This window comes from Oryx dammah, unplaced genomic scaffold (assembly GCF_014754425.2).
Source record: "Oryx dammah isolate SB20612 unplaced genomic scaffold, SCBI_Odam_1.1 HiC_scaffold_22, whole genome shotgun sequence".
Classification (NCBI taxonomy): domain Eukaryota; kingdom Metazoa; phylum Chordata; class Mammalia; order Artiodactyla; family Bovidae; genus Oryx; species Oryx dammah.
In genome coordinates, this window is record NW_024070206.1 from 24428980 (window position 1) to 24442351 (window position 13372).

Consider the following 13372-nt stretch of genomic DNA (forward strand, 5'->3'; position numbering starts at 1 on the left):
GATTATTTTTGTTCTGTGTGTGGTGCTAATGTTTTTCTCTTTTATTCTAAGCGTGATCTGCACTGCGTCCTGGCTCAAAGTGTTTCTGTTGTTATCTGGCAATTGTAGGGGGAGGAGTGTCTCCAGCTGTGTGGCCTGAACTGAATGAGACACCCGGTGGACTAACAGACTCCAGGGGAGGCATGCATGACACCTCCCGGCCAACCTTTAAGAAAGATGCTTTGCTTGGTAGCAAACTTAACAAACCTTCACTGCCCAGTAGCGCTCACAACCTGGGCCAAACAGAAGTGAGTAAAGTCAGTGAAACAGTTCAGGAAGCGCTTTCCCTGCCATCAAAGAAAGCAGCCCTTGAGGGGAAAAGTAAGTCTGAGCCTCTGAGAAAGAAGAAGGACCTAGGTGAGCGCTGAAACAGTAAGAGCGTCTCATCTGTTCGCATCAGTGTCCTCACGGCTCATTGTCCATTCACCTTCTTCCATCTGTGTTCACTTTCATCAGTGTTCATTCTTAATTTTATGTGTTTTCAGTTACCCATTTGCAATACCTTTGTTTAATGAGTCATAGAAGTAGTTTTCTGTGAACTTGGCTTTGACACATAATTCATTGTGCTTAATGACAATAGAAATATTTAAAGTAATTTGGTTATTGAGTCCCTTCTAGCTTGTCAAATAGACACACCTTTGGCCTCATTTTGCTGAGAGTTAGAGATGAGAGCAGGAAGAATTTGATAATCATAGCTTGTAAGAGGTCCTTCGAAATATCATTTTGGTAAATGGATAGGAAAAATATTTCACAAAGAACTGATATTTTATTAGGGTCATAGTTATTAACTTATGTTATTTATCCTTAGGTTTTCAAATTACCTTCACATTTAATTCAAAGAAACATAAGTAACAATATGTCTTTGAGTTGTCATGAAAAGTTTAACATGGTATTATATTTACATATCACTATATTTGATTATATATTATTCACATTCCCAGAACTAAGACTGTTTATCAGTAAGGCTAATTATCTAACCAGAATTAAAATAGAAAGACTAATTATCAGTAATCAGATTTTTTAATCAAGATATTTGGTGCTTGTGGCTTATTTATTCTGAGACAATATTTCTCTTATTGAATAAAAAAGAATTAATTAGTATATACTGACAAATTGTAACATGCCTCTCACCCATCTCCTATACCTACCTCAACTCTAACTTCTGTAACCTCTGCTTTTTTGACACCTTTATTTACCCCTTTAACTCAAGATGAGATGGGGTGAACTCATCTGAGAATTCATATTCAACACTGCTCTGAAACAGAGAGAGAGAAAGAGTTTTTAAATGTACTGAATGCAGGAGGTTGGTGATGGGAGGGAGAGAGGGAAATTTTTTTTTTTTTTAATCTTTATTGTTCTGAGAATCTTTTTGAATAAGAATGAGATGGTTCCTATCTCTGGTAACCCACATAAATTCTCAGAAAATTCTTTCTAATGTTACTGCATATCGAGTGGATTTCTTTTCACCAACCAACCTCTCTTTTTTTATCAGAAAAACTGTATTTTCAGTAGTTGAGAGAAAGTTCGATCAGCAAAGCCACATAAATGAAGGGAAACTTTTAAAATAGTATCCAAATATTTTCCTGACCAAGCGCTAATAAACATAATGATAGCTATGTAGTATTTCATGCCATATGAATAATAATCCAATATCAGGGTTAAAATAATGGAGTAAAAGGTGTTATATTAAGAGAAGAATCACATGGAAGAATGTTCCTGGTTTAAGAAAAAAAAATAATGCTACATTTAGCTGAGCTCTAGAACATGATTTTTCCTGTGTATAGACAGAACTTATATAGTTGTAAGGTCTCACATGGATGTATGTGTCTGAGTGGTGAAATGCTAGCTGTTTGGAAATATATGGAAATTCTTAATAAATGAATCAAGGCAGAAATTGATATACATATGCCATTTTTCTCAGGGAGCAAATGAAAACAAAGCCACATAAAAAAACTAAAATATCTTACATTTTCATGCTATTGTTTTAGGAATGAAGAGATAGTATGTACCTCTGTCCTAAAATTTAGAGTTGAGATACATAAAGCAAGATGAAAACTAAGCAGTAAAAATATATAAAGTATTATTATTAAAAACACCAAAAATATATATCTTGGGAAAATATTTCTTCATATGGGGAATGCATCATTCTTCAGAATATTGTTAGTTTTTTCAGGATTTTGTTAGAAACACTAACATTTTGCTGTTAATATTTCAAAGCTGCTTCTTGGGAATGAAGGGGGCAGGTTCTTTTTTATCTTTGGACTAATAACAGTGGTGCAGTTTTTACTGTGTGTCAGTTTTCTTCCTTGAACATCAAATGGACACCAAGTTGCTTACTGGTATTACGTTTTAGTTTTACATTCAAGACCTAGCGCCCTCCCGCATGGCATCAGTGAGATAGTTTGATGGACGTAGAATCACAGAAGCAGTTCTGTCCACTCACAAGCTCTTCATGTTACAACAGCACCACCATCTCCACCCTGTGACATCACTTGTCTCGAAAGTTTTCGTGACTCAATGGTTCTTGGATGGAAGCAGCCAGATAAGACTGGAGGGGCTGAAATTACGGGTTATTATGTGAACTATCGTGAAGTAATCGACGGGGTACCAGGAAGATGGAGAGAAGCCAACATCAAAGCTGTCAGTGATCAGGCATATAAGGTAAGCGTGTGGCCTTCTGTGGGCTTCCCAAGTGGTGCAAGTGGTAAAGAGCTGCCAATGCAGGATATGTATAAGAGACGCAGGTTTTATGGAGGCTTCACTACATAGACTTGATTGATTAAATCATTGGCCATTGGTGTATGAACTTAATCTCCAGCCCATCCTCCCCCTCCAGAGGTCCAGAGGTCTGGGATGAGGCTGAAAGTTCCCGCCCTCTAAGCACATGATTAGCTGCCCTGGCAGTCAGGCCCCATCTTTAGATGCTTTCCAAAAGTCTCCTCATTAACACAGTAAAATATGTTTGTCACTCTCATCACTTGGGAAATTCCAAATGTTTTACAGCTCTGTGCCAGGAATGGAGACAAAAAAGATAAAACATGTATTTCTTATTGTAAATTGCAGTATTATAGTCAGGATAATCTATCTCCCTTTTGATTAAGTCAAAACCAATTGATTAGTAATCTTAATTACATATGAAACGTATCTCCTCCTTTGCCTTTTGATGCAACACAATCACAGGGCTGATATTCCAATACCCCTGCCCTGTTCTGTTGCCCAGAAGCAAGTCTCAGGTTTCACCTACATTCACAAGGAGATTGCAAGAAGGGTGTGACTCACTGGGGATCACCCTGGAGTATGTCCAACGCATACTCTAAATAAATGCAATGTTGAAACAAACCTGAAACCGTCAGTCTGTGATGCTGTCCATGTTGCAGATTAGCAACCTGAAGGAGAACATGGTGTATCAGTTCCAAGTGGCAGCCATGAACATCGCCGGGCTGGGGGCGCCCTCAGCAGTAAGCGCCAGCTTCAAATGTGAAGAATGGACCATTGCTGTTCCAGGTAACTCGGGGAGACCGTGTCTCAGCACTGAGGCTCAGAGCTTCTTCCAATGGATCCTACAATCTGGAACTAAATTTAAGTGCTACATAGCTTCTAAGGGAGACAAATTCTCTCAGCTCCTCATGTTTATGTAAAATATTTTTACAAATCTATTAATAGGAACCACTATAAAACTGAGTATAAATTTCTTATATTCCAAATAAATCCTAGAGTCCCCATAGCTCAGCCTCTGTATGGAGTAAGATGGACAGAAGCACACGGGTTGAATGCTACTTGATTATTCAACAGAAGTACCCATCTTTGCTTATGCTTCTTAAAGACCATTGAAAGACATTCAATTCACACATCCCAGCTACGTTTCTCTAAAGCGTCTTCCTGCACTCCTGAATTGTTGCACATTCTCTTAATGCTCTGGAGCCTCTCATTTATCAATCTCCCCCGATCCCCTTCCCCAGACCCAGCCCCCATGGCCTCCTTCCTGTTGTCTCCTCCTCCCTGGCTCCCAACTCTTCACTGTACACAGGAGGACCCAATGTGCCTGTCTAGGACTTAAGTCCTGCCTTGATCCTCTTAAATCTTTTACTTACCTCCCCAGCCCTGTCTCTCTATGTCAACTTTTCCCTATCTCTGCATCACAACAAAGATCCTGGAACCAAACTGGAAATACTCTACTTTGGAGGTTGTCATAGAGGATGGTTGGCTGAAAAAAATAGGTGAAAGCCAGAAACATTCACCACCTATGCCTTTAACTCTTACACAGCTACAACAGTGAACAAATCCAAAGACTGGATACTAACTAATTCGCCAAGTCACTTAGAGTCAGACTGTGCTTAGTCGCTCAGTCATGCCCAACTCTTTGCAACCCCATGGACTGCAGCCCATCAGGATCCTCTGTCCATGGGGGTTCTCCAGGCAAGAATACTGGAGTGGGTGGCCATGCCTTCCTCCAGGGGATCTTCCCAGCCCAGAGATCCAAACCAGATCTCCCGCATTGCTGGTAGATTCTTTACCGACTGAGCCACTAGCGAAGCCCAGAGTCAGACTAGTACAGACTTAATACATTAAAGTTGCTAATGTATTTGGTGGATGGTTTTATTCTGCTTCCAATGTCACTAACTTCAAAGACCCAAATAATTTAGTGCCACAGAATGACTAAGCTCTACCACTTGGGTTCGATGTTCAGCTTGTTTAATACCTGCTGTGGCACCAACATCAACCACGTTGGAACCCCAGGCCACCCTGGGCACACTGAATGAACCCAGTCTGCTCCCAGAGCCACCCTCTTCCTCTGGTGAAACCTTAGCATCCTTGGAGAACCATCGTTTTGCCTTAACTTAGCCAGTATCCATCTGCATCACATCTCTATCAAGTGTGAATACAAAGATTACAAGAGAAACTCAAGAGAAGTGTTCACTCAGGTTCAGTAAAGACAAAAGTAAACACACTGCCTTTCCTAGCACTTTCTTGAAGCTGGTGCTATTTCTTAAGTTCTTTCTGCCTCCTACACAAAAGTGGATCTGTTTTCAAATTCTTGCAATTCCTGAATAAAGTTAAAATGTGAGTGACTGTTGTTGCTGCTAATTCGCTTCAGTCGTGTTTGACTCTGTGCGACCCCATAGACGGCAGCCCACCAGACTAGAGACCAACAAATTCTGAGCAGGCCTATGGAAAATGATCTGATAGAAAGCGATGTAGTTAGCAAAAGAGGTGGCAGGGTGAGTGCTCCCAAATCAGAGGAGAAATGAATGGGGCAGTTCTCCATCCCCAAGACCTGTCTATTCCCAGATCCACCCTTGACTTACTGAGAAGTGTTGGGTAAATCATGAATCAAGAAAGCCTGATGACAGATGAGAGCATTTAGGATGTTTTGTCATCCCTTTATTTTACAGATAAAGAAACAGATTCAGGTTAAATGATAATCAGGGGGTCACAAAGGCACTAAGCGGCAGGTTGGTTTGAGAGCTAAGTCTGCTTATTCTTAGATGTGGGGGTTAGGAAGCAGCAGCTCAGTGATCCTCGCCTGGAAAACAGGGCTTGGGCTACTGTTAGGATGCCTCCCTGGCTCCTGAGGATGACACAGGACAACAGTCATGGAAGCTATCTGCATAACAGAACATGCCATGCCAAGGTAAGGTACTAGTGTTATTGTTCAAACCTGTTTCCACACCAGGCATCATCAGGAGACAAGGATGTGACTCATTGTGACTGTTAAGCCGAGGTCAAGGGCCCAGTCAACATTGAGCGATCCATAACAAAACCCCACGGGATAGCACGATTGAGTTCGCACTTGTTGGCTCTCAAGCCACCATGAGTCAGTTCAGGTGATTTTGATTGGTTGGTTAGAAATCACTTGTTATTAAAAAAAAAAAAAAAGGAAAACAAATAACTGTATCACCTGATAGCAGCTGATAGTCATGCAAAGACGCAGGTAATCACTGAGTAGCTGGGACTCTTCCAAGAGTGCAAAGAACACGCACAGGGAATGTTTGATTTCCTTCCAGAACAGGTTGATCAAGTTCCTTGGCTTCCCCAAGCTTTCTGTTAGTTGTTTTAGGAATGGATGAGATGAAAGAATGTGAAGTGCCTAGTAAGGTTTAACACAGATTCAGGACCCATGGGATTGAATGTCTTTGTTTTGGTGAAAGTTCTTTGTAACCACAAGTGTAGTTTGTTTTTACCCCTATATGAAATATAAGCTTTATGGGTATCCTTCCAGTGGGGAGCTATTTTGCAATATATTTTCCTTTTTGAAAAAACGATGTATTTATTATTTTTGGCTGTGTTGGGTCTTCACTGCTGTGTGTAAGGGCTGTCTCTAGTTGTCGTGTGTGGGCTTCTCATTGGAGTGGCTTCTCTTGTGGAGTACAGGCTAGGGTGTGCAGGCTTCAGTAGTTGCAGCTCCCGGGCCCTCGAGCACAGACTCAGTAGTTGTGGTGCACAGGCTTAGCTGTCCTGAGGCACATGGGATCTTCCGGGACCAGGAATCAAACCTGTGTCTCCTGCATTAGCAGGTTGATTCTTAACCACTGGACCACAAGGGATGTCCCATGTATTTCTTTTTCTATATCCACAAGCCATTAGATAGAGTTACTTGCTTCATTGTAATTGAGATTGGGGTGCATTTTCAGATTGTCAGCCAAAAATAATCAGAAGCTGAATCTGCAACCAAATTAAACTGTCCTGGTAAAAGGTGAGGGCAACGCTCATCCAGCCGCTGGAGGGCACCTCGAACTGGCCTTAACCACTTGCTGCCCATAAAGAGTCTTAATAGACTGATGCAGAGCCATTAAGAAAACTTGGTACAAAATGATCGCAAGATACCTGTTTCCATGGGAATAGTAGATTTTACAAAAGAAGAACACCAGTGTAAGTTTCAGTTTAAGACTGTGAATATGGCTCTAGATTTACACACACTGGAGTTTTCTTATTTCCATTATAATTTTTACACATGGGTCTCTCTTTCGCTCTTCAGGACCACCGCACAGTCTCAAGTACAGTGAAGTCAGGAAAACCTCCCTGGTTCTGCAGTGGAAGCCTCCCATCCACTCAGGACGGACTCCAGTCACTGGCTACTTTGTGGACATAAAGGAGGCCAGTGCCAGAGAGGACCGGTGGCGAGGACTCAATGAGGCGGCTCTGAAACACACATACCTGAAGGTCAGAGGATGCTCACAGTTTGAGAAAGTTTCCCTCTCTCTCTCCTTCTTCTTCTTCTTCTTCTTTTTTTTTTTTTTTAAAGAAAAAGGGGTCTTCTACCAGGGTAATTTTAAAGTCAAGGAGATAAAACAGAGCATCTCAGTGTTGGTTGGTGTCACATGTTGGGTTCCTGGTAGGCTTCCATTTGTCAGTGGGTGGGGTTTGGGGAAGTTTCTGATGCTTAAAACAATTAAAAAATTTCTGATGCTTAAAACAATTAAAAAAATTTCTGATGCTTAAAACAAGGTTATGATTTGACCCGAATCTCTTTGGTTGGCTTTAGAAATTGCCTCTCCTCTCTCTTGTTTTCCTCTTCACCTCCACTTACCCACCTCATATCTTCACTACTTCCAGTCTTAAGATGTTATTACTTACCATCCCCAAAAGGTGACATTCTCATTTCTACTTCACATATTTTTGAGGGTGTTTTTGATTTGAGGATGTTATAATCATAGAATTCACACCTGTGACAGAGAAGGCAATGGCACCCCACTCCAGTACTCTTGCCTGGAAAATCCCATGGACAGAGGAGCCTGGAAGGCTGCAGTCCATGGGGTCACTGAGGGTTGGACACGACTGAGCGACTTCACTTTCACTTTTCACTTTCATGCACTGGAGAAGGAAATGGCAACCCATTCTGGTGTTCTTGCCTGGAGAATCCCAGGAACGGGGGAGCCTGGTGGGCTGCCGTCTATGGGGTCACACAGAGTCGGACACGACTGAAGTGACTTAGCAGCAGCAGCAGCACACCTGTGAGCCTTAAACTCCAATCCCTTGAGTCATGCATGGCCTCACCTCACCTGCCCTCTCACACCTGTGCTCACGTGAGCTCTCAGGGGCCAGAAGAATGACTCAACTCTTGACCTCTACTTCACCCTTAGCCACGTCACTGCCTTCCAGTTTCCTCTAGAGTGTTCTAACCAAACCAGTTTCTAACTCCCATCTACCAGAGACGGTTCTGCTATAGCCACTAGTACCAAATGGAAACCTCAAAAGCATGTTTTCCCCTGATGTCAGTCATGGCATATGGACACCCCAAGTCCACAGTGGAGCCTTGGAAACTGCAGGGAATGTGACTCCAATCCCCGTTACTCAGAATGAAGTGTGACTGTACGATCACAGTTAGAATGCTGCCTGGGCATTCAGTGTGCAGCCTTATCTGCTGGCAGAATAGGCCCCTGTCCAGAGGGTAGGCCTTGGAGGATTCTCAGAGTATACCTACTTTAAGAGACTTCTCTTGTCAACCTGCCAGTAGAGTCAACACCATCTGTCACAGAGAGTGCTCTGGGGTTAAGGCATTTATAGTCCTCATAAAAATATAAATATATTCTCCAGTAGAGATGACCCTTAAACTGTTACATCCAACATGCCATTAACTCAGCTTAGCACATGCGCTAAACTCACCAGCCCCTTACAAACCCATGAGGCAATAAGGAAGGTCACGTTTCCTGGGGCAGAGAAATGGTAAAGGAAGTTCTGGAGCTAGGATGTGGTTTCGCTCCAGAGAACCAGGAGGCCTCTGGATTCAAACGTACCCCAAAGCCAGTGAAAAACAGGTCAGACACATCCTAGATGGTGGTGGTGTGTGCTTATAGCTCCCATGACCTCCAAATCCTCCATCAGCCACAGCACAGGGGTCCCAAGAGTTCCACAGACAGGATCTAAACAAGGGTGAGAAGTCAAGCAAAGGGGGCCAGGAGCCTAGAAAAAAATGGACAGGAAGAGGAAATAAGAGAGTTTAAGCAGATCAAAAACTGGTTAATGTTACTCATTTTTAAAAAAAGACAAGAAACAGAAGAAAGGCAAATTTAGGGGGAATAGAGAGACTGAGGTTGAGTGCCCGTCACAAAGCAGGAGATGGACTCTCTGTAAGGAAATGACCCTAGAGTTTGGCCACAGTTTTTAAAGGGAAAATAGAATACTGACTTTTATGGTTATAAAATGGGTGGATGCTAATGATGATAAATTCAAACGGTAAAGACATAAGAAAAGTTGAGGTTCCCATAATGCCCCTACCCATGATGATGTAGAGTCCCTCTTCCAGGTGGTTCATATTCAGAAAAGTTTCAAGCCTGAAATGGGGGAAAAATGTACACGTTAAAAAACGTTATCAAGTTTAAGTGAGGAAAGGAGATATGTTAATAACTCCAGGAATAGGAGATTTTAGCACCATTACACAGAACCTAGTGGGTTAGCTGGTGTCTGCCAGAAGCATCCCTGTTCACGTGAGCACGGAGTGTCTGGGGGTTCCTAGAAGGAGTTAAAAGTGCATTGCTTTACATCAAAAAATTTAACCAGCTGAGCTCACACTTCCTTTTTTTATTGGTAATTACAATCTGCTGATACAGTGTGGTGAGAAGGAAATGAATAATTAGAAGGGGACAAAGATGAAGAAGACAAGAGAATGCGGTTCTTTTGGAAATTTTAAGGAGGAAAACAAATCCAAGAAAAGGAAAAAATAGATGTGATGTGTGCACATGTGGCGCATCTCTAGTGCTTTAAGCTCAGCAGTCATTGCCCTGCAGTCGTGGAAGGGTGTAGGGGTGTGCCTGTCACCCCAGTGACTAGACACGGGATATGTGGATTCCCTTCCTGTGCCATGTTGCCGAAATCTAACTCACGGTCACATACTACCTGAGCGGCAGGTGCAGATGTGGCCGGCACCTGGCAACTGGTCTATTTTTATCACAACAAGGAAGTGTTTCTGTTCCTTTTTGTAGATCCACAGTTGCCTGGCACTATCTCTAAATATGGACTTTAAATACATCAAACTTTATGCATTTAGCTTGTGCCTAAATTCAAGTTCATTTACAGATTAAAATCATCTCAGAAATCCATTAGCTCCAGTAAAAGCTATCGCAATGGTAACATTCTGTTATCATAACTGTAGCATTCTGTTATCATAAACACAACACAATTAAATCATTAGATTAAAACCCCAACAATTTAATACATAGCTCACCTAATGCATGGTCACAAACCTTTTGCTTAGCTGAGTAAATATATTCTAGCTTTGTGTGATTTAAATCCCATTTTGGATGTTAATCTCCATCACAACACTATGGGAAAAACTGTGTCCTCTGTGTATAATAAATTCCTTCTTAAAGTATGATATAGGTTTTAAAAGTCAAATGTTTTAAAAAAGATAATTTTTGTAAAATATTGATAATATTTATACTGTTTCTGTATTTATGAGACTGAGCTGAACCCAAAGGAAGTCACAAAAAATTATGAAGTGGGACTGTCATATAAAAGCATATTATAAATATATATTTTTTACTTTCCTCACGCTCTTGTAATTCTAGCTCAGTGGTACACTTATAATATAGGTCCTCAGCAAACATCTTCTTGATGCATGACAATGTGAGGACCTGAAATTCGAATACATTGGCTATTCACAAATTACCAAAATTTGCAGCCATGTTAGTTGCTTGTCTATTTAGTGAGAAATAGCTATAGTATATTTATAAGGACAGTTTCTATTTGTTTTTGTTCTAATGCTTTAACATGCTTTTAAACAAATGGAAAGCGATGCGTGATCTAAGATCCATGCTTGTAATTCCCCTCTTCTGCCAGAACTTTTATCTGAAATTTCTCTGGAATGTTCCAAAAGGACCAGGAAAAGAGGGCAGCCCATATGCTCTTGTGAACACTTTGTCATTTGACCAAAGAATAAGGTGGTTTACTACTGTAAAACATAAGGGTATCAGTCTCCTATTTCTGATGTTTGTGGCAGTTAAATTATCTAAAAAAGAAAGAGTTTCAAGGGATCTTGGAAATGTCTACTTATATGTGGTCAGGAAAGAAGGAAGTCTTAGCTGAAGACACACACTGAGTCTCTGACAGGATGAAGTTTAGAACCCAGATCCTGTGCTGTATAGCTGAATCACCCCCACAGGGGAAGAGCACTTCTGTTTAAATGACAGAGTGACCATCACTTCTGTATCTGCTTCTTGCAGGTGCAAGGCCTCAAGGAGGGTGAGAGCTACGTGTTCCGAGTTCGAGCCATAAACCAGGCGGGTGTCGGGAAGCCGTCTGACCTCGCTGGGCCTGTTGTAGCCGAAACCCGTCCAGGTGGGCTTTTACCTTTTCGTTAAAGTTTATCTCATCTGTGTAAGATACCAAAGTAACGTTCAACCTTACTTCTACGTTTTTCCTCATTTTCAAAATCATCACTGTATGCTATCCAAACAACTGATAAGTATGACAATGAAAAGTGAAAGTCGCTCAGTCGTGTCTGACTTTGCAACCGCATGGACTGTCCATGGAATTCTCTGGGCAGGAATACTGGAGTGGGTAGCCTTTCCCTTCTCCAGGGGATCTTCCCAGCCCAGGGATCAAACCCACCTCTCCCAAATTGCAGTGGATTCTTTACCAGTTGAGCCACAAGGGAATCCCAAGTATGACCATTGGACGTGACAATCATTTACCCCATCACAGGACCTCAGGGCAGGGGTGAGCCAGGTTTGAAGTGGTTGCAGTGTGGGAGACTCAGGTTTGATCCCTGGGTCTGGAAGATTCCCTGGAGAAGGGAATGGCTACTCACTCCAGTATTCTTGCCTGGATAATTCCATGGGCAGAGAACCCTGGCAGGCTACAGTCCATGGGGTTGCAAAGAGTTGGACACGACTGAGCAACTAACACTTTCACTTCACTTTTAGGGCTACTTTGGTTCATACTTAAAAACATGGAAATTCTTGATCAAATTATGCTTTCTGGACCAACTGTTTAAAGTATACATTCCTGGGACATTATTTCTGTTATACAGTGGCCATTAACTCCCACAAGAATATTTTTCTACCACAGAGGAAGCTGAAACCTCTCAGGGAGCAAACATGATCCTTAAAGAAAAGTAGGGTTTTTATCATTGTAGCTACTAAGTTAAACTAGGAATAAGCAGATTTTCTCTGTGAAGGGCCAGATAGTAAATATTTTCAGCTCTATGGTTATATGGTGCCTGTCACTATCCTCAACTCTGCTGTGGCACAAAAGTAGCCACAGATAATACATAAATGAGTGAGTGTGGCTCTGTATCAGTAAAACTTTATTGTGTATGATAGATATATATTATACAATATGATAAATTACATGCATTATGAAATTTGAATTGTAACTGATTTTCACATCTTGAACTATTAATCTTCTTTGGATTTTTAAAAACTATTTAAAAATTTAAAAAACCATTCTTAGCTTTCAGGCCATACAGAAAGAGGCAATGGTCCAGATATAGCCCACGAGTCATAGTTTGCTGACCCCTGGGTTAAGCTAACAGCAGTCCTGACTGAATGATCTATAGAGCTGAGGCAGCCCTCACGGCCCAGTTTCCAGATGCCGTGATTGGACTAGGAAAGACAGTCTTTCCCTTTGTTACGAGAACAAAGTTTACAGTGTTCACTGGGCAAATAGCTCCAGATCATTATATAATACTTATTTTGTCATTTAGTCTCTATCACTTTTCAAAGTTATATATGTCAGTTCATTAAAGTTGCATGAAAGAAAGCACTGGAAATGAGAGAGGATTTTAAAAAGTATTAACCACCTATTTTAAGTTTATATTCATTCTAATCAAGCACCCTCACTTCAGCTCTTTCCTATTTCTAGATTGAAATAAAGAGCAGATATATAATGTGTATTTGTTTTTATGATAAGAAAAGAATGTAAATATAGAAAATTCTGCTCTCATTTCATGATGCTTAAAGAGAATGTCAAATGCACCCTTTGAGAAACTACCTGCCCCTTTCAACCTATTAATTCATAAACTACTTTCAGCTACTCTTGTAACTACCCTCTAGAGCTGGGTGTGACAGAGGTGACCTTCTTGTACCAAAGTGTAGTAGGTGTGTGGGGAGAGAGTGCCTTACCTCACATAACTACTCTTTGCAAAATGTCATGAGAAAGCAGAAAAATGCTGGGAACACATGTGCCAGATAAAAGGTAACACACAAAGACATGAGGACACAGATCTCTATAGAAATCACACCCTGCAGGTACCAACTGTGTAGAAATACAGGATGCTGAGTGGACATGCCAAAGGGCCCAACTGCAAGGCTACTCGTGTAAGAACATTTAGATTACTAGTCATTGATGAGTTAAAAGCACCTGTTAAACAGTGGATTGACTGAAAAAGAGCTTA

The 13372-nt window shown here is 41.3% G+C and overlaps 1 protein-coding gene across 2 annotated transcripts in view; it reads left to right on the top strand.

The window, feature by feature from the left end:
- MYOM1 (myomesin 1) overlaps positions 1-13372 on the top strand; it is a 123713-nt gene that overhangs the window by 70348 nt on the left and 39993 nt on the right. Inside the window, exons 18-22 of one of the 2 annotated variants that reach the window (XM_040264678.1) lie at positions 109-396; positions 2504-2700; positions 3417-3543; positions 7016-7200; positions 11199-11313. In XM_040264678.1, coding sequence (XP_040120612.1) covers positions 109-396; positions 2504-2700; positions 3417-3543; positions 7016-7200; positions 11199-11313 — 912 coding nt within the window. The remainder of the gene's footprint in view (positions 1-108; positions 397-2503; positions 2701-3416; positions 3544-7015; positions 7201-11198; positions 11314-13372) is intronic. The other variant, XM_040264677.1, reaches the window with a different exon arrangement.